Source organism: Neopelma chrysocephalum, unplaced genomic scaffold (assembly GCF_003984885.1).
Source record: "Neopelma chrysocephalum unplaced genomic scaffold, ASM398488v2 Primary Assembly neopelma1_22b, whole genome shotgun sequence".
Classification (NCBI taxonomy): Eukaryota; Metazoa; Chordata; class Aves; order Passeriformes; family Pipridae; genus Neopelma; species Neopelma chrysocephalum.
In genome coordinates this window covers 5,005,242-5,027,223 of record NW_020897690.1, presented here as the reverse complement: position 1 = coordinate 5,027,223, position 21,982 = coordinate 5,005,242, and the positions used below count along the sequence as shown (strand labels likewise).

Below are 21,982 nucleotides of genomic sequence, written 5' to 3'. Positions count from 1 at the left end.
AGCACTTGGCAGGCAAAGGTTTTTGCATTTGTGAGGTCTTTGTATTTTCTTCTCCATGTTTCTGTATTTTTCCCCAGTGGCTGCCCTAGGAAAGTTCAAGCGATCCTTTCCTACCGAGAGGAGCATGTGGGCTAACTGATTACTATGCATTAAGAAGGACATTCTGAAAATAGAGATTGGCATTACCTCATCCTACTGCTGACCGCCCAAACTTTGTCCTGTTTTGACAGAGGTTTTTCTACATAGTAGGGGTAGTGAACAAAAGTCAAAACCTCTCTGTTAGAGGTTTTGTTTTCCCTAAAATGGATGTTTTTTTCATCATCTGCAAACATGGTGCTTACTGTAAAGTCACCTGTATAAACCTGTTGGGGGCTATTTATTGCAATGGAGTTTTGGTTTAAAAAAAGAAGAAAAAGAAAATTGCTGTAATACAGTTCATTATGTAGAAAACCCCTTGTCTTTCTGTAATTACACCCCAAATTACTGGACCAGACACTGCTTTATTTTCATCATGGCGGCAAACACTTTGACCTAGGATGTCGTGATCAAACATGTCAGCACACCTCAGTCCTGCACGGAACATTTTAAATTCAGAGGATGGAGCCTCTCTTTGCCGACAGCATATTGACAGGTGCCCTGTACTTGGTCACCAAATGACTTGTGTCCCCATAACACAGAATCATAACAGCACGTCTGGGTTTGGTTATGGATGTCAGGAGAGATGAACTCAGAGTGAGGACCACATTTCCCAAATTCACAGCTGGTGCAAGATGTAGTGGGAAGAGCTGTGGGATGCTGGCTGCCCTTTCCCAGTCTCATGGCTCTTTGGGCTCTGCAAGGTGGTTCTGTCTCCATCCTTCAGAAGTGTGGTGGTGGGTGCTCACACCTGTGGCAGTGACTCCATCTGCACAATTGGAGTAATGAGCTCACATTCAGTGCAGGGATGGGGCTGCCCCGAGTGGGTGGTGAAGCAGGGAGGAGTCCCTCTGAAGATTGCCTCTGTGGGGAACTGTGTCCCCTGTAGCGCTGTTGTTGCCTGGGGATGCTTCTTTGGGGTAAGCCTCTTTTTTTGATTGTTCTTATTTGGTGACTTTTTGTTTTGTTTTTGAATATTATATTGTGTTTATTCCCCAACTTGGTGGTGTTCCCCAGAACAGAGGACTCAGCTGAGCCCACAGGTGGTGATAGTGAGGGGGAGTGCATGGACACGCAGGGGAGGTTTCTGCCTGTGCTGGGTCAGTGATACTTAGAGCCAGTGGTCCTGAACAGCAGCTATGGGGGCACTGTCACCTCTGGGCTTTTTTTACTGGGGATTTTTTGTTCTTTTGTTTTGGTTTTGTTTGTTTGTTTTCGGTTTGGTTTTTTAGCGTTTGTTTTTTTATTCGTTTGGGGGCGGTGAGGCCCGGGCAACATCCGGACTAGCCCAACTCCAGCACACCCGGACGGTGGCGGTGGGTTGGGAAGCGGCTCCAGGGCTCATCCGCTGAGCGGCGGCGCCACCTGGCGGCAGTGGGCGGAGCTGCCGGCGCCGAGACCTCCCCCCTCCCCTTCCTCTTCCTCCTCCTCCCTCTCCTCCGCCTGCCCAGCCTGCTCCCCGGCTCAGCATTCCGCGGCTGCCCGGTGCCAGCTTGCTGCTGAGCCAGAGGCTGACATCGGCATCCAGAGAAAATAACTGCGCCTTTAGTGACAGTGAAAATACCAGAGCTTTCTTGTAGGCGACGTCCTGTGCAAATCTGATTTACCTGGGCTCTTTGGGGACCTGCGGTGGGGTGTCGGTGGTGGGGAGTGGTCGAATATGCTACCCGTGGTGGTAAGCCCGTGGGGTGGGACTTTAACTGAGCGCAGGTGAAGGTGCCAAGGTGAAGAGCACCTCAGGAGTGCTGAGAGTGCATGACTGAACTCCCGGAGATGGGTAGCTCCGTTGGCTATGTAACCTCCCTTGCAATGGCTTAAAGTTCCTTTGGAAGCTGTGTGTTTCTTCTGATTAAAGAACTAAATCTGAAATCTGCGATGTCTGTGCTGTAAGGACTAGTTATCACCTGGACCTTGTGTGTAGTCAGGTGTGTGGGTGGATTAAGTCACGGATTAAATGCCTCTTAGTAAATAGATTTAAAATTACTCTGACTTTGAGGAGGATTTTCAAAACACTTTTATTTTCATGACATGGGCCTAATCTGTATCTTTGTCAGAGTAGTTGTATTAGTAAGTACTTCGTGTGGCACTACTGGGGACACACACGTGCATGCACACACAGTCTTTCTGTGAATATCTGGGCAGACATCTGTTTTTCTACCTTTTAAGAATCTGAATTAACCAGATTAATTTCTCAAGCCCATTCTTTTTTAGGAAAGTTTTATTTCTGTCTGGAAGCAGTCTTAAGGAGCCAGCTGTGGTTAGGATGGGGGGTGGGTGTCCTACCTTATAACAGGAGGATGTGGATAAATGGCATGCAAGTGATATAAGCGACCTGAGGAGCTCACTCTTTATTGGTAACGTAATTTTTTTTTTTTCTCTCTCACTCTGTGGAGTCTTATATGGGTAAAAACAGACCCAAGCAACTGATACACAGCTCAGGCAGTGGGGTGGGGGTGGTTTGGTTACCTCAGTTCCCCTCATCTCTCCCCTGTGTGTCCAGTCCCCAGTAGAGTTGCTCTGACCAGACCCATCGTGCACTGCTGGGAAAACAGATGGCCTTCCCGAGTTTCCAAAAAAATCAGGCCCCTGTAAGTCCTGAACACTGGGGAATAATTAACACTTAAACTCCTCAGGACGAGAAGTGTCAGTACTGCTCCTTGCAAAATTACACCAAGCCACAGCCCTTGCCCAAGAACCAGTGAAGCTTGTTCCTTGTTCCCAGTGAGATACTCTTCCATCCTGCCAGGTTTGCGTATCTGAGCAGACAGGCTTTGCACAGAAGCGGCAGACACCTTTCTGTTTAAGGACACCTCATAAATAACCTATCACTGACATTTTAAAGCCTTCCCTCGTTAATCCCATGGGCAGGTGCAGGGATCTTTCATGCTGCTTTCTAGGGGCTTGGTCTCAATATGGAGACAAGAGACGTCCATGAGGTTAACAGAGCCTTTGGCACAAAGTGGTGTTTGCAAGATGCTGCAGGTACATGTGTAGAAGTTTGTTTGGGTTTTTTTTATCAAACCAAGTTTGTAAGTTGCCCTTAATTTACTTTTCTGTTCGCTTGTAAAGAATGTAATAAAATGAGTGCTGGGGAAAAGAAAGAAATCTGAAGTACTTTCCAGCTTGTCTGGATGTAGGTATTTGGTTGTTTGGTTTTCTATTTTTAATCCTTTTCAAAAGGAGAAATTCCAAATTAAACCAGCCTGTGGCAGTGTTTTTCAGCATTTCTTTTGCTTCTGCTGCGTTTAAAGCTTAAGCCTCAGTGCTAATTGGAAAAGTGGAGAAGCTTCCTATGCAGTACGTGCAGTAGTTAGTTTCAGATTTAATAATGTTTTAGCATTTTCACACAGCTGTTATTAAAATGAGTGGGTGATATAAATAATCATGGCTCACAGGTGCAGAATTACTGTTTCGTTGTCTATGAAGCTTATTTTAAAAGTGATGTGTTTCTGTTGCCATTTTTCAAATGGATTTGATTTCTCTTCCCCATCCTCCTTTAGCATAACAAAGTTTCTATTATTTGAAAGATACATTAAACATGTTTACAGCTGGTTTTTCTTTTTTCAATACCATCTTTGAGACATCCTCTTGTCTCCTGACCTTTCTGAGTTACATCACACACCCTGGGATGATTCTCATCTGACTTCCTTCCCAAACAGAAGACTTCCTCTGTCTCTTCCACCAGAGATTAATAGATGCTTTTATTTATTTATTTTATCTTTTAAATGACATCTTGAAAGTTACTTCCCCCCTCCCTTACTCATTTTTCAGATTAGTAGGACTTTAAAAAGTAAGAATTTAAGCGAGCCCAGAACTTTGGTGTTTTCTCGAGCTCTCAAATTTATCTCTCGCTATAAAAGGAAAAGTGTCAGGAAAAACGCTAAAGCTCCAAATCCCTTTTAGATCGCATTTTGCCTGAAGACAGCTGCCCTTTCTGCTGCTGTGCTGGTGGCAGTATGTTCCAGCTTGCTTTGTCTATTAGCTCTTCAAGGGGATTATGGAAGTTGCCAGTAAATGGCTGATGTCTTTAGTAATCTACATAAGACTGTCACAGAGTTGTTTCAAGCCAGGTCTGAAAGGCTGTTTACTTTGCTGGAAGTGCCTTCTGTAGTTATTGTTACCTTAAGGGAGGACACTGGAAAAAACGGGAAGGCGAAAGGAAAGGCTGCTTACCTAGCAATTAACCAACTTGCAAATACCCCTATCCTGTCCAGTCAATAGGAGCAAACGCTGCCAGTCGTGGGCCAGAGGGTGGTTGCAGGGGAGCTGTGTCTGGCAGGAAGGACCTCCAGCCTCTTCTCTTGAGGCCTTTGGGCTCAGAACTGCAGGTTGTGTGTCACGGGTACAGGGTCTTTGGTGGCCTTGGCTGAGTGGCCAAAGGCTGCCCTTGTGACTGCAGTCACATCTTTCTCAGGAGCTCCGCTTCCCTTTGGTCCATCCAGAGCAGAGCTGTTCAAATCAACTTTTGATCTGTCAGTAGCTTAGAGCCTTCTGCAGAGTTTTCTCAAGGTAGCAGGGTTCAGCCCCTCATCTCTCCTGCTGCTTCCTTGCAGCACCATGTAACAGTGCTAATGAAGATACAGCAGTGTCACCCCTTACCAAGGGCATCCAGTTTCCAGTGATGGTCGTATAATCATAGTTCAGTCTGTCTAGCCTATGTCTTGGATTTGATATAGTTTGCTTCTTTTCCTATTCCAGCCCTATTTTCTTCCATTCTCTTTTCAGAGTTCTCTTTCCAATGAAAGACTGAAAAAACATTTGCACAACAAAGCAGATTTTCTGTCCAAGTACTGTATAACTAATGAATCTTAAAATTCTTGTAATACTTACAATCCAAGTTCCCCTTTCTGTCATGTGCTACTGTATTTTATGTGGTGGGCATGCACAGTAGAGATTCTTGACTGCCTTAAGTCTGTTCACAGAGCCACCAGGCATGGTAGCGTGGCCTTCAGCAGGAGAAACAAGGTAAATTAGGTCATGCAGAGCTCCTTATTTCCATAACTGTTACCTCTGTTACCACGCTGGGCTTGCCGGCTGTAGCTTAGGTATTTCTGCAGAATGCTAGCTGACAGCACAGCTGTACCCTCTGTTTTTAGACTGAGTAGCTGTAGTAAAGGACTTTATGATGTATGGCAATATGCTACTCATGCCCTAACAAATGATAGGAGAAATGAAATAAAAGATGAGGAATGTTAAGCTGTATGGGATGGCTGCCAGTCCATAGTCTTGGCATGGAAAGCCTTTCTCCTTAATGCACTTGAAGGAGGAGGAACAGGTGGTGGTCAAGAAGGCGCTGTGGAGCAGACATTGTTGCAAATATGACTATTGGAATGAAAGGGAAAATCTCTGGGAAGATTTACAACTGGGTCTATGTTTGGAGGGACTATACAGGCAGGCTGCCACTTGCTTAAAAAAACCTGAGTCATAGTTTTCCATCTCCTCTGCAAGTATTTTTGATGCATCAAAGCCAATTGCATTTCTCTTTTTGTGCCTTAAACAAAAAAAAGAACCAATATCCAAAGAAACACAACAGCCCTTACGCAAATCCAACCCTCTCAAATTTAATTATGTATCCTGCTGTGTTAATGGTCTTATACCCTTTCTTTTTCCTCCTTCTACCTGCACCAAACTTCACAGGCAGGGCCACACATGGAGAAATGCCTAGCAGCTACAGAGCATGCTGGAGGTACTCTGCCTAGCTTTTGGACCAGTTCATAATGTATTGTATTAACTGTGGAATTACGACAAAGCTGTGTTAGAATCAAATTGGTATCATCTGGCCTAATCACTTCCTAATTTTGCAGAGCATTCCAGGGGTTTTATATCCCATAATTTTCTTTAAGTATATTATGAGCAGCAACATTTAAGGCAATGCCAAATTGTATTGGTTTTCATTTTGGCAAACCGTCCCTGCAATGTGTTTTTGTATTGGTTCTGTTTATGTACTCCTCTCTCTCCCTTCATTTTACCCACAGTTTTTAGATAAGTAGTTACTGTTCCTTCACTGCTTTCCAGGAGCCAGACTTTTCCACGTCCAGTGATGTGGAATTGTGAAGGTGCTTGTACATTTTAAGCCAGTGTAGTGTCTTTGCTCTGGTTCAGTCCATGAGTGGGAGTTACAGACCCTTTCTTCTGCTTCAACTTACGTGCTTGGGCTTTACATTTCCTAAAGGAAGAAAAGCTGGTTTGAAGTTTTGTGAGCTGGGGACAAAGTTGCAAAAGCTGTGCATAATGTGCATCACTTGTTGAAGAGACAACATTATTACCACCGATTAATAAAACTGTGCTAAGACTATATGTGCCTTCTGTATTTCTAAAAGTGCCATTGTCTCGGTGCCATGGTTTGCCTGGTTGTAGCGGGCGCAGCCCTGTGTGAGATAGGAAGACATCCGGATGCTCTTGAAGCTCAGAGGGCAAAGAGGGGCTGTAGGCCCTCACTGGGAAGTCCAGTCCCAAGTCCCAGAAGGGGCTGTGCTGGAGATGAGAGCAAGATGTGGTATCAACATGGGGATCAGATGTGTTGGTTGCAGCCTCGCTTTGTGAGACTTGTCAGACTGGTCACCTGCCCTCAGCTCTTTAGATAAAAGATAAGCCTTCTTCTAAAACAGTAAAAACCCCACTGAGTTCTTCATTACCCTTGGGTCAATCTAGTTTGGATGAAGGGTGAAAAAGGCACTTGGAAATGCTGTGATAACAGAAGCTACAGCTTCACCTGCAGATAAGTATGTGTTATTTCATGGGGCTTTTCTCCTGCTTCTGAGCAGAGAATACCCTCATGGACCTCTGTGAGAAATACACAGGTGAAAAGATTAGTAAGTCATTACAAGCTCTGCTGCTGCCCAGAATTCTTATATACCAGGAGGAGATGCAGAGAGATGTGGTGAACACTGGAAATGTCTGTGGCAAGCTGCCAGCAGTAGCCATTTTACCTGCATTTGCACTTTCACTTCATTACGTGCTCTGCTGTGGATGCTTTCCTTCCTTCACCTGAAAGTCTGTGTTGACTCTGGAAGGGCTGATGCCTGGGAGACAGATCGCAAAGCACCTGCCTTAGAAGAGGGTTTGTGTTTGGGCTTCAGCACAAAGCTTTTTGGACTTGATGTGCACTGGTGTGAAGCTGAGGGTGATGAAAAGATCCTGTGCGAGGGGATACTGGAATAATTTGTACATGGAGCTGATCTTTCAGCCAGTTGGCCTCTGGGAGGCTTGTAGCATCGGTACCCTAGATAACAACAAAACCAAATATTCTTCAAGAAAACATTGTATGCAAGTAGCTGAAGAGAAAAAGTTCACTGTGAACTTTCAGGCTTGTTCTTCAGTACGAAAGGACATGCACTTCAGTCTGATAGATTTTGGTCTTGACACTCTTTCCAACCTAGTTCCTTAGTTACTTTGTTGGCATCTATTCTCTTGATTGTGCTTGAAATTCCAATAACATTGCTGGCATTTGCATCTGTGGCTGTGTGGATGGGGGATGGTTTCAGGCCTCCATTTTCTTTTGGGGGGAAAAAAAATCTTTGAAGTGTGACATAACTGAAGCATTTCTGCTGTGCAAAGGAATTTGTAATTTTACTGAGCTAGGGAATACCTTGTAGAAAGAGGTCTTTTATGTGCTATACTATTACTGTTCTCAGATTCAGATTTCACTCATCTTAAAAGGTTAAGTTTCAAATTTAATCAACTAAAAGTTTTGTGCTTTTTTCAGTCACTTTGGTGACATTTCAGATTCTTTCTGAAATGCAAAACTAATGCAGTATCTTTAATGATAATAACACTAATATTCTAAAATAATTCAAAAACCCCAATATGTGCAGTCAAGAATTGAACAAACTTTATTAAATTAGTTTGATGGTTGTCCATTCATGTTTTTTGCTGTCCAGATTGTAAGAGCTCTGTGGGTTTTGTTTTCATAAGCAGCAGGTGTCCTCCTGGACAATGCTGTAGAGATTAGTCAAATGGAGACTGGGGCGCATTAGAAGCATCAGCTGGCCTGTCCCTCTTTTGTCCCCTGCAGTGTCCCCCAGTTCTGCAGAAGAAGGGAGATGGGGCCCTTTAGCCGTTTGCATGCTCGAGGCGTGGCCGGTATGGGGCATTTGACAGCAAGGGTAAAAAATAACTTCCAGGTAACCTTAGAAATTGCAGAGGGTAAGTTAGTGAAATTAAGGAAATGGGACTTTGAAATAAATCAGTATATTGTTGTTCCAGGAATAAAGGGAAGCCTGGGGGGAGAAAAAAAAGGTGCAAGAAAGCTGAAAAATAGCATGATCATAAAAAAAATTGGATTAAAGGCACCAAGCATTAGTTATGTAATCATTGTGGCAATAGCACTAGTACTGTTTGGGAAGAAAATAGTGTAAAAAAGCTAAATTTTTTTACTCTGAGGTGCCTGTCACAGTTTAGGAATGATATTCTCCAGTTTAGTACTCCCACTAAAACCATGCAGCCTCTCCTTCCCCCCTCCAGTTGGAAGCACAAAAGGCAAAGATCACAGATTGAGATAAGAGCAATTTACTGGAAACAGCAATGAGATAAGAAAAGGAACAGTAACAGCAGCAATATTAATAAAAAAAGGTATAAGACAAATGATTTACACAGAAAACCTCCAACAGGAAACATACTAGACAGTTAACAAATACTGGACTGTTCCACCTTGCCACGTTTCTCCCCCAGAAGGAACACAAGCTAGAAAGTCTCCTTTCCCACCCCTGGCAATGACTTGAGGTGGTATGAGTAACATTAGGGTCCTGTCCATGCCTGCTCCTGGCTATTGCAAAAAATTAACCCCATCCAGACCAAAACCAGGACAGTGCGTCAAAGAATTAAATTTTTTTGGTCAGATAATAGTTTTCACCCTGGGCCCACTCCCAAAAAATAGGGATGCAAAACTGCAGTTCTTATCTTGTGAGATCGTGCTTTTTCGTAGTCAGTATCCTTTCCCAAGAAATACTCAGTTGAAAGTAGACAGTTCCCATTATGCATCCTTGGCCTGAAATTATTGGCTATGAAATTCAAAAGTCAATGAGAAGTCATTTTAGGAACTATGCAAATGAACATGTAGAAAAGGATAATGAAGGCCATGAATGCAAACTGTACCAGAGGGGTGCTGTGTGGAGTGGCTTTTCTCCCCTTTCCACCTCACATAGCCAAAGGGAAACCTCTGTGGGGTGGGGTGTGCTGGCTGACTGATAAACCATCTGTATCAGCCAGCATCAAGAGCTGTGTTGGGTTTCTGCCCTGTTAAAAACCTCAAGCCTCAGCCAAAACCACTCACTGTCAATTCTAAAATTAGTCCGAGAGAGAAAGCAAGGATATTAGTTGATTGTGTGCTTTCTGCCCTTCCGTATCACTCTCTTACCTGCTAACTTATATCATCCTGCGGTACTGAGTACTCCAGTGTAATCCTTGGTCATCTCTTTTTTCTGAATTATTGGAGAACTGGTGTAGGAGCCTGTGAAAACATCTAACAACATGTAAAGCAAGATGACCTTTGCAGATGAGAAGCTGCATCTCCTCACAAAACAACATAACATTTTCTTCCCAGTATCATCTCCCTGGGACACATGGCCTTGTGCTGCAAGAAAACCTAAGAGGGTTTGTAGGAATTGTCTCTCACCTCACGCCCACTTTGCCATCACATTGGGGATCTGCTAAATGGTGCAACTGGAGCAGAAAGCAGGGGAGGTGACGGATAGCATGTGGAGTATAAAAACTAGACACACAGGCAGCTAGAACAAGGGGCATGGCTTTTCTAAGACATGTCCTCTGCAAAACAGATACCAGGTCTCTTTGAACAACCTTACCTATGCTAAGGGGATAAACCTACTGCTAAGGAGGGTTGTGGGCTCACTGTTGAATTCTCCAGGAGTCCTTTTCTAAGCTAACCACATAAGGAATTAGTATGAAAGGAAGGCTGGTTTTGGCATATTTCTTATGCTTATAAGGGGTTTTGCTTTGCTGTGCTGATAGAGCAAAGGGAAGGAGTAAGTCATGTTTTGTGCCTCCCTGTGAAAAGGAGGGATTTTTTATGCATTGATAATCCATGTTTTGTCCATATAGGTTTTACAGTCCAAGTGGTGTTTCACCTCTTCCCTTGACATTTATTCTGCAAGCTGCAAATGTATATAATCAGGCTGTTTTGGTTTTTTTTCTGTTCATCATGAGTTTTTCTGCGTGCAAGTGTATTTGATTGTTGTTGATAGACTCCAGTGCTCAGGATGACATAATTCTTCTGGAGCTTGGCACTCCGGGGAGGCTGCAGACGTTGGCCTGCCACCCTTCCATTTTCCCTCAGCAATGTGAGGGACACTTAACTCTTTGTCTTTATTTTCTGGTGGGTTACTTTTCTGTGGCAGTTCTCTGAACTCCTTCTGACTTACCTGTCGTTGCAGATCTGCATAGATATTCTGGGGGCATAGACTGTTTTTGTTGGACCTTCCTTTCACAGGATAAAAGACCTGATTTTCTGCTACAAAACTGCTTTTTGGCTTTTTTCCTCTGCCATTTCCCATTGTATTGTGTTTACTGTGGGCTTTTACATAGTGCCCATTGCTATGGTGTGTATATGTTTGTATAGATACTTTTTTATATATATATATATATATACACATATACAAAACAATGTGACCAGCAAGGCTATCATGTGTCTTCTTCAGAGGGGTAGTTTTATTTTTATAGTGCGTACTTTTATTTGTGAAAGCTAAGTTGAAGAACTTCATCTAGTACACTCATATTTAACTTGCCGTCTATTGTAACATCTTTTTTTTAACATTACTGCTTCCTAGATTTTTTCCTCCCACTGCATGGGTTTTTTTTGGATTATTTCCCTTCACTTGTCTTAGCCTGCTTTTTTTCCCAGAATGAATCTCATTTGATTATTTTGAGACTGCGTTTCTATTCTTTCTGAGTCCCCGTGCATTATTTCCTTGTCCCCATTTTTGCAGCTTCTCCAAATGTGATATTTCCTGGAGATTCAAGTTAGCATGCTGACTGGAGTCTCTTCTGGATCATTAAAGAAAGTACCAAGTGAAATAGAACCCAGTACAGGTCTTAGCAATATTGCACCTTCTTCCAGTGTTATCCTTTGGTTTTATCATGATTTATTTGCAGCCCGTTTTCAAATCAAGCCAAAGCATTCATCTCAAAGTGCAAATCACTATCAAATGTTTACTAAATTTCAAGCACATCACATCTGCTCCTTTTCCTCAGATTCCTAGTGCTGTAACACTAGCCAGAAAAGGGTCCAATTTCTAGCCAGTTTTGCTCTTCTGAATAGAAATCATGGTTTCATTGTCCTCAGGCTTGTAGCCTGGTTTGCTTTATAGGAAGCCTCATGAATTAAAACAGCTGTGCAGCCCATTGTGAAATTCGTTTTTGTGGAGATACAGGGCTGGGAAGAAAACAGGGGGAGTTTACATGTGTAAGGGGGAGAAAAAGAGAACAGGGATATGTGTGTGCGAGGAAGAGGGGAGTAACTTTTATCTGCCTGTGTAAGGTAAAGTCACTGAGGGATGGCAGTTAGGTATATTTCTGAAGAACTTCTCAAATCCCTGAATGCTCCTGTGTTTCTAGACCACGGCTTTCATATAGTTAAGTGCATTGCACTGTCCTGCTTTGCTTTCCTGTGGCATTCAGTGCTGTTGATATTTGAAGCTATGGCCAAGACATGAGATAACATCAGCAGGCACCACCTCCTGACTGGGCACCTTGGGTTGTTCCCCTGCTTTAGCTGTTATCCAGGTATCTCTGACACAGAAAAGCCATAACACTTCACACTTGTGGTAAAAGGACCTTTCTCATTCATAAGTACAACAGATAAACAGCTGTTCTGGGTAAGAAACAAAGGAATTGAGGCAAATATGAGGAGATGACAGGGACCGGACCATAGGATAAAAAGTGAGAGGATGCTTAGCCAAGAACTCTTTCAATGGGTAATGTGAATTATAGTGTCTGGAGATCAAGCAGAAGGCATCTCATTCATGGCTTTTTGCTTTGACCTGGCCATAATAAAATCTCAAAAGTTTCTGGTAACAGTAGTGCCTGCACTGCACTGGTTAGAACAGTATTTTATACTAGTGATTTAAAAGGATCGTTAATACCCCTTTTCAACTGGGGCAATTGGCTGGAAGCAGACAGAAATAAATTTAATCTATTTTTCTAAAAAGGCTTTACCTGTATTATTGGGGTGCATACCATCTTCTCTTCTCTTGCCTGCATCCCCTCTTCCACGTGGCTTTTGCTACCTGCTCACTGCCCAGCCTGGACCACCTGCCATGATGGGAAGGATGACACGTGGCAGTCTGGTTGTTGGTATCTGTAGTATCAGGTCCCTGGTGGAGAGCAAGATGGGGCTAGGGGAAAAGCATAGGCTGTGTTTTGCACTGATGAAGAAGTCTGAGTTGGCCTGCAGGTGAAAATTGTTTGTTTTGGTTTTGGGTTTTCTTGCAAGAAGTGCAGCTTGAGCAATTAGCCCAAATACTGCTATTGAGGCTCCTGATCTAAGCTTTTAAAATTATTCCTAGTATGTTTAGTACTGTTCTAGTGAGACATCAGAGGAGTTGAATCTAGCAAGACATTATGAAGAGATGTTAGAAACTATGTTTTGTAATAACCTTACAAATTTTCATATAATGTACTGACAGCTGCCTTCAGCATTGTGGCAACTGCTGGCCTAGATATACCTCAGAAATGCCTTTCTTGTTTTCCTGCTTTGTGTTACCTTTTCCACCTGGAAAATGCCTTTTTCTTTGTTGGCTGCACTAACGAAATAGGGCCAAAAGGACTGTAGCCACCTCAAAGTTTGCAGTCCCAGCTTTATTTGGGCACGTAGGACTGTGGTCTATCTCTCTGCTTTCTCCTCCACCCTCCTCTCCCAAGTACCTAAATCAAACAGTCCAGACCTAAAGATCAAGCCCAGACCTAACACATGCCACCTATCACAATCGGTTTGACCTTGCTCTCTGCTGAAACAGCACAGTACGTGGATTTTGACCGAGTCAGAAAGTATCAAGGAGTGTCTGAGATATGCAGAGCAACCTGGGAGTTGCACGTGTCTGCTGATGCCCCCCTTCATCATGGCTGCACAGGTGGACCAAGGAGTAGGTGGAGCCTTCCAGCTCTGCAGTCCCTGGAACAGGACTAGCAGTGGTCTCCCACTTCTCTCCTCTGCCCGCTCTGCTCAGTGTAGCCAGCAGGTCTGTTCACTGTCCACTGAGTACTGCTACAACCAAAGGATTTGTTTTTGCTTTACTTTATTGTTTACTACAATGATAAAAGGAGCCACTCCTCGTGATCATAAAGAGAAGCCTTAAAATCTTATTTAAGAGCACAAATATTTTGGGTTTTGACAGATATAGTTTGAAAATAACACAGATGTGCAGTGTCAGATTTCACCACTGCATGCAGTGTCTTTGTTTCAAGCTGTAATTTTGGTAAATTTCATTAATAGTGCTGGGCATGTGCTTTCCCAAAACCTTGCCTCCTGCAACCCAGGAAAAAAAGTTTCTGGGTTGTGGGTTTTTTTCCCCCTGAATATACCCCCTTAGAGAGTTTGAAAGGAAAATGATCTTCGCAGAGTGAGCATTCAGCCCTGAAAGTCTACAAACCTATGGGTTATTTTTAACCTAATTACCTCAAATTAAACAAAAGCTTAAAGATTTTTTTGCTTAAGTTGAAGATGAGGGCTAAGAAGGCTTTATTTGCAGAGCAACTCTAGCCAAGAACATGCTTTGTCCATTGTGCCGTGCAGAATAATGCCTGTGGCAGTGCACTGCGGTAACAAATGGCGCTTGATTTTCTGAAGTACTGGCTTTTATGAGTTGATGTGAGAGGATACACAGCTCTAGAGCAGTTCACTCCTTTCCCCTTCTCACCCCTCCTACGGATGCAGTGATCACTTTGGACTGGTGACGTTTTAGATGGAGCATGGTCTCTCCTTACACTTGCCTGGCAGTGGCTCATTAACTGCATGTTAATTGAAACTGAAAGTTTGTCCGATGATTCAATTCAGTTACATGTTAAATGGATTCAGTGCAGTAAGCCTTACTGCTGTGATGAAAATCTCTGTGGAATTGATTTGTGAACTGATTTGGAGGGATTCATTGGCTTCATCAGCAGCTCTGAGAGATCGGCATCAGGAGAGCGAGCAGACATAACCATGCTCCCAGCAAAACAAATCCTACTCTTCTCTTCCACCCTAAACAGTTTTAATTACTGCCCAGTATGTTCCCATTCCAGGACATGTGTTAATAAATTTACTCTGGAGAGCTGAGAAGTGAAGAAAATGAGAAGAATTGAAAGTCTGGTTTGAATTTTGTAATCTAAATGGCTGAAATGTTGAATTCCTTATCTTTCAGTGGATCAAGCAATCACAAAATTTTCCTAAAGTTTCTTTCAAACATGAGCATATGTTACCAAAAAAAAAAAAAACAAGGGAAAAAAAATATCTGCTTTAAACTGAAGGACTGAAAATTCAAAATTTACATCCTCCATATCTCATCTTTTATAGTTGGCCACTGCGAAAGTCCCTCTTAAGTTAGGAATTTATTCTGTATGCTGTACCTGCTTATGTGCTTGGTTTCCGTGTGGAGCCAATTTTTATTGCTGAGTTATAAACCCTTTGAAAATAGGGGCTTGTAATGGAAGCGCTGACAGACCTTTAACTAGGTCAGTTTTATCTGGCTCCATTATCTTTGCTTTTGTTAAAGCATTAAATGGTTGCAGATTTGTTTATTTTTCTCGCAATCCCAGAATTTTAACATGTGTATGTTATTGAATTGTTTTTTCTTCAAAATGTCATGAACACGCAGCATTAGAGAGTTTATCCAGACTCCACAGTCATCTTTAAAAGTAAATTGAACTGTTGTGTCTTATTTCAAGATCTTCTTGCTTATAAAGTACATTTAGTCTGTAACATGTCATTACAAAACTAATACCAAAATTTCCTTTTTCTCCTGCTATCTTATTCTAATCTTGAATTCTGCTCTGTCTTTTGAGCTCCTTTCTGTGTAAAATGACAGTGATGTTTTTTTGTTTGTCCCATTCAGATGAAAAGCCATACCACTGCAACTTTCCTGAAGAAGAAACCCCAATGATAACATCTCAGTTGGATGAACTCTCAAAGCTGGGAAGCCGCAACACCAGAGAAAATGAGGACAGGGAATCTAAACCAGAGATTCCTGCCCTGATATCAGCACTGGAGAGTGTCATCAAGGAACCCTTTTTGAAATACCAAGGTTCTGCAGACATGAAGGTGCCAGCATTTCATCACAGCCAGGGGCTTCCTTACTCCAGTCACATCGCTAGCTTTGCTTCGGGTGTGGGCCAGACATCTTCAGACGTGGTCATGGACTTGAAAACATCACTTGAAGTGCAGGCTAGTCGTGCTAGAGAACCTTTGCTAGACTTGCACAGGGAGCATCCTCTGATAGAAAAAGGTGCTGAAGCTCTAGAGGTAGCTCCACTCGATTTGAGTGAAAAATCAACAAGGGATAATTCATGCAATAAATATCTGAATACATCCTTCCAGGCTGCTTTAATTGTCTACCCATGTCCTTTCTGCAGTCACAAGACCTACTACCCAGAAGTCCTGTGGATGCACAAAAGAATTTTGCACAAAATCAGCTGTAATTCGATGGTACCCCCTTGGGTTCAACAGAATGGATTCAAGAGTATTAAAAACAACCTGGTCTTTCTGGCAAGGAGTGGGCGCACTGGCCCCCCTCCTGTTCTTGGTGGTAAGGAATGCCAGCCTTTGCCCATTGCCAGATTTACACGTACTCAAGTGCCAAGTGCATTGCCAGGTTCCAAAACCAGCTCTCTTTCTGTCGGGATGGCTGCAAAGTCTGGTAGTACGCATCAGTCAAAGGACAGTCATGCCTTCAGCCACTGTGGTCCACGCTTATCGGGTCTGGATGGATACAGACAGCCCAAGTTAAACCATTCCCAGGAGCAGTACAGCATAGCAGCACAACAAAAAAGTAAATATGAAGCAAATTCCAAACTTATGCAAATGGGAACCTATAGTAGAAGCATAACACCTACACAAACAGTCATATCCAGGCCTAGCACACAGCCTACAAACAGTAAGCAAGTGGAAAAGTATGCAGTTCCCCAGGGAAGTACCGGTTTTGCCCCTCCAGGTAAGCACTGTGCATCCGACTCCGTGAAGGCCAAATACAACCCACCGCTGCAGTATCATCCTCTGTGTAAAAGCGAACAGTACACTAAACACGAAGAGCCACCAGTGCCTCAGAGGGAGTCTCACATGAAGGCTGTGAATGAGATGAGGACATTGGCAAACTGCACAGCGGTAGCGCGAGCGAGTCCGGTTCTGCAGCCCCAGCCTAGTACCGTGGGAGTTTCTCCAGCTTTACACTCCAGCAAACAGGATGTGGGATCAGATGTGCATGAGAAACATTTGGACATTTTAAATATCTTTAAAACATACATTCCAAAGGACCTTGCTTCATTGTACCAAACCTGTGGTGCCAACAGCCCTGCCCTGGATCACACAGGTAAGATTTTCACAAGCCCTTCCATAGCTGAGGACATAGGCTTGCTTGTTCCTGCTTCATTCAGAGCCACGACATACTGTTTCCCAGTTTTTCCCTTCTCTGCCTTTAACGGTTGGGATTACAAGTTCATTGTTTTTATCATTGCTGGATAGGCTTGAATAGGTTTGTTTACTGCTCTCTTAACACTGCAGCATCCCCCCTTGTGCACTGTGTGACATTTCTGTCACAGGTTAAATGTATCTGGTTCCACCTGGAGTACTGCTGTTCCTTTGTCCTCTTGCTTCAAGCAGGCTAGAGTTACACAGATGTGCTGTCACTGGAAGATCTCCCTGATATGCTGGTGCTGGCACACATCATCATCTTTTTGCTTCAGGCAAAATAAACATCCTCTGGGGCTTATCTGTGATGTTATTTTGGAGGTTTTGTTCAATTTTGTCTGCAAACAAGTCTTCCAACAACAGAGAGGAATAATCACTTGTCATTGTCCTTTGTCTTCCTTGACAAAAGTCTTAAGATCTTCCTTGTCCATGTCAAAGATTGCAACCATATTTTTTAAATGAGTCTTTTGATCTGTTGGTATGTTTATAATTAAAAGGAGGTAGGGCTGAATACACGCCTGCTAATTCACATAAGCAGAAAAGTCAGTTGTGCAAATAGCCAGTTTAAAAGTTCAGGGACTAAAAAAGTTCAACTGCCATGTTAAAAAAAAAAAGAAGTCTATGTATTTACATTTGAAACCATACTCTTCTGATGATCTGCCAGAATTAGTTTGTCTGAGTGGAAACTGAAAATCACACTGATTGACTATACATGAGGTGGAGGTGTGTCTGTAGGCGAGGAGAATGGGAGCCAGTGTCTCACCTCTCACCATTTATAAACCGTCCCAGTTTTTTATACCCTTCTTCTCTTTGTAGAAGTTGTGCAAATAAACTCCTAGACTGGTGTTCTGGTGTCCTTACCGGACATAATACCTTCTGTTTTGTCAAAAGTATGTGCGAAATGGAGCTTGTGACCCCATTTGCAAGTGGCATGAAGTCCAGGACGTTTGGAAGCTGGTAATCTAAGGACAGCTATGGTCTTGTGCCCAGAAGGTGTGTGAAAGTTGACCACTCTGGCAGCTGTAAGGCAAGGAAGGAGCCATAATGTTTGATCAGATCGTGGTGGAAGGACCTTTTGGAGAAGACAGGAAGACAAGATCTGTCTAACATAGTCCATGAGGTGCACCTTTAAGCCACTCCGTTGTCAGCTTTGCTCAATCATTTAACAAGTAATGCTGTGTAGGGGGCAGCTGTTACTTATTGAGCAGATCATTTTGCAGGTGGTTAGGGGCTACCTGATGATTGTAACGAACCCCAGGCTCCTGGTTTTTGTTAACGAAGCGGAAGAGGATATGCTCAGTTTCTAAAACTGCAGGGTTTTTTTTCCCAGTGCCTAGGAATGTTGTCTAAAGTTTCTCCCTGCTCACTTCCTGCTCTAAATACCAATGAATTCACCACTAACTTGGGGTACCTTCACATGGGTGCCTACCTTGATGTTATTTAATATTACATTGTGTCAACCTGCTCAGCGAAATCTTACTGATACAGTGAGCTCCCAGCCGTGTTAGGAGGGATAGAGAAAAACAGTAGAAGCTAGGAACTAGAAGCTGACTTATTGAATGGAGGCATCAGAAAATTCATTATGACTGTTGGAACAAAGTAAAATAGGGGAAGGGTTTTCAAAGAGGAATCTATTTACCTGCTTTTTAAAAGAGGGATTTTATTGGCAAAATGTTTTTGCTGCGCAGTGATTTCCAGAGACACTTTAACTGGAAGTTATTTAGTGCCCATCTCTGCTTTGAAACCTCTTCGTTCACTCCAAGTGTTTTACAGCAATCAAGTTTTCAGAATTTGAAGCCTCTTTTTTTTTTTAATGTAGCTTGTCTTCATTTTATATACAACTTCCAGGTTGTTGATGTTTCTCCAAACCAATTGGCATGATGGCTGTTTTTCATAGCACTCAAATAAAAAGCTGCTTCAGGCAAAAGGAACGAGATCCTACCAAAAAAAAAAGAGGGTAATTGAACTTTGTCTGAAATAACATATGGCCCTAGATAGGCTGAGCCCTGTGAGTCAGTATGCATCATACAATTTAGCCTTAATCTCATAATGTGAATATGGCAATCATGACATGAAGGACAACCAAAAACCCCGCTTAGGTATACTATTTGTCATGTTTTTCCCTCAATGGAGTGCGTGTCCTTGGAAGAGAGTTGTTGTATGCACTGTTGTGATACGTCTGCAAAGCTAGCTGTACTTAGGTTAGTTTGTTTCACACTGCCCAATCTTCCCAAATGCTTGTAGGGAGAATCTTACTGTTATCTTTAATAGTGGGTTTTTATTTTGTTCCTGATATTTACAGGAATCACCATATTAGGGAAGGATGGGTTATGGCAGCAGATGCACTCTTTCTCTGGGTCTCCTTTGAGACCAGCTTTGAGCATCGATTTCTCAGGAACTCCCATTCAGATAGTCATGTTCGTTTACCTGTAATTTGCTAAGACCTATAGTCATCCACCCTCTTTTGTTCACGTATAGGATAACCTGAGCGATGACTCATGGGCGTATTGCCTTGTGGCAGTGATGCCCATGGCTCAAAGCTCTAAACTATCAAAAGCCTTATGGTGCTGCTTAGGAAATACAACAATGGCAAATATACCTGGAAGTGGTGCATTTTTTCCACCTGCTTTTTGAATAACTACTGTAAAGTGAGAGCTAGGGGAGAATGAAAGTCTTACACCCACTCATCTTCGCCATTCATACAGTGTATGTTGGCTTACAACAGCATCCTCAACCTTCGTCATGCACGACTCAGGTGGGAGCAGTGCTTCCATGAAGGCTGTTGGATTGGGTCCGTAATGGCTGCTGAGACAAGTGTATTCACCTTCCACAGAGGGAGACATGGGTCGTAGAGGGATTAAATCTCTTTTCAGAGATGTCAGAATGATGACCTGAGGAACTCATCTCTCCTGGGCTTTATAGGAGCTGCTCTGCCAGTCCCTGCCTGTCCAGTAGTTGGCATGGGGCAGTCCAGCAAAGGCCACAGCTGGTTTCTCAGGACAGCTCCTTCAGCTTTTTGCTTTCAAGTTTTCAGCTACAGTTCTGGCCAGTGAGGGGAAAATACTAGTAACAGATCAGGAAACCTGCTTTAATCTTGGCTGCCTTGCAAGGCAAATCTGTCTCATTATAGTACAATAAGGCTCTCATTGAAATGTGATTCTTTTTTTAATATTATTTTTTGAGGTTTTTGTTTGTTTGTGTGTCTGGGTATACCTGATGGGGATTTTCTCCAAAATCACAATCTTCTATTTGATTCCCAGAAACTTAATTCTTGGGAGCAGGAGTGTTCAAGTATATTATACAGACATATTATACAGACTGTGCTGCCATCTGCAGGAGGTGCTATTGTAAAAGAAAAGAACAATTTGTGAGGGGGGCATTTGTTTGGGTTTTTTTGTGTTTTTGTTTTTGTGGTTTTTTTGTTTGTTTTTTTTAGCCAGACATTTCTTTCTGATATATGGTGTGGTGAAAACCATCACAGGATGCTTGGTGTCATAAGGGCAGAGTAAATGGCAGCTGTCTTCTTTTCCATTCATATTTCAGTGCAGCATCCATATTTTGGATGAGTCCTCTGGCATCCTCTGGCATTATTCAGTTGTATGGAGGGTTTTGGTTGCCACTTTTTTGTTCATAATTTTATTCTTTTTAAATGCTGTAACAGGGAGGGGAATATGAAAGAAAAGCTGAAACTTCACTTCTGTTGACAACCATCTCAGAATTTCTTTAAAAGCCAAAGTATTCCAGTGGCAACTGGAAACATCAACTCTTTCCTTCCGATGAGGGTGTTTTACCAAAATAGAAAAGATGATGTTCAAACATAATTTTTTTTAATAGTAAAAAAGCCCAATAAAAGTCAAATGTGTCTTTTTTGATCAGCAGCAAAAAGACAAAGACCAGCCCTTTAAGTCAGATGCTGTAAACTGACCTTTGGAGAAAAAGGAGAGGTTTGAGCGGTTTTCCACAAATGCTAATGGCCTAGAAAACATGTTTACCCAGGGCTGGGGGAAGGCTGCTGCGCTGCTACCAGCTCAAAATGTCCGGAATGACACTTTCATTCACAGATGTCTTTCGTCTGTGCCTCAGAGGTCCAGGGTCAAAGCAGCACCGGCAGGCAGGTAGGCAGGGGCGAAAGGTTTGATCAGTCTGCGATGGCTCCGCTCACTCTGCATTTGTCTCTGAGGTATTGCCGCCTGGGGGGGACAGTCGGGCTCTGGTCCTACTCACTTCCTATTATCCATGTGACTTGTCTCCGCCACGCTGGAGTCACTTTGATTTGCCTGATGTACTGCTTGACAAAGCTGGGTGATGTCTGAGAAGTGGATCCAGCTGCTCTGAAAAGCGCACACCTGACATGCCAGTCCTGGTGCGGGCACATCATGGGGAGCATTTTTTAATTCAATGTAATTTATGCATTCTTGCAGTCCTGTGTGTGCCTGGCCTGTCAGCCAGTGCCTAGATGAAGGCTGACAGTTGTCATCCAGGGCCTGAAGGTAGCCTCACATAATGACACATTAGACATACTAATGATGTTTTCTTCTGGCATAATGTTTTCTTCTCAACTTTCCTCTCTCCTCTTTCCCCCCCCCCCAACCTCTCCTTCCTCTTCCCCCCCCTCTCCTGACTACAGGGATGCTCAGGACACAAACACGCCAAGGAGACTGTGTCTGCAGAGAATGTGGAAAATGCTTTACCCAACCCAGTCACCTCAGGACTCATCAGAGGTCCCACGCAGGTACCTTTTCACACTTGGTCTTTCTTTCTCCCTTTTCCACTTGCCTGCTTTCAGACTGTGCTAACAAAATACCAAGAATTACATTTCACATCCCATGTTAACCTAAGTAATTCCAGTACCTAAATCTAATAGACAGGTTTTTTATTTTTACAACTATTGTTCTTGTTCTCCAGATATTGCTTACCTGATCCCTGCCCGAACTCCATAAAATTGCAATGCATTTAAGATAACTCTGTTTGCAAATGTTTTATTTTAATTAGAGAGTAGGGTACTCAGAAATGAATATGCTAATGAATTCTGTTGCCACCAGCACAAATTGAAATCAAAGTACCCCTTTCAGCACAACATAAGGCTTTGTTTTGCCTCATCGTTGCTGTTGACAGGAACATTTTTGTGGGAAACAAGATTTTTCCTCAGACTGGTCAGCCCTAGCAGCCATTTTTAACCTGACACAATCTGTGGTTGAGGCTGGAGGAGCCTAAAGCCACCGGTGCCTTGAGACCTCC

At 43.0% G+C, this 21,982-nt stretch overlaps 1 protein-coding gene across 2 annotated transcripts in view; it reads left to right on the top strand.

The window, feature by feature from the left end:
• Nucleotides 1-21,982, top strand: part of ZNF516 (zinc finger protein 516) — a 99,709-nt gene that overhangs the window by 67,736 nt on the left and 9,991 nt on the right. For both annotated transcript variants that reach the window (XM_027678531.1, XM_027678522.1), the window contains exons 3-4: nucleotides 15,177-16,646; nucleotides 21,372-21,476. In XM_027678531.1, coding sequence (XP_027534332.1) covers nucleotides 15,177-16,646; nucleotides 21,372-21,476 — 1,575 coding nt within the window. The remainder of the gene's footprint in view (nucleotides 1-15,176; nucleotides 16,647-21,371; nucleotides 21,477-21,982) is intronic.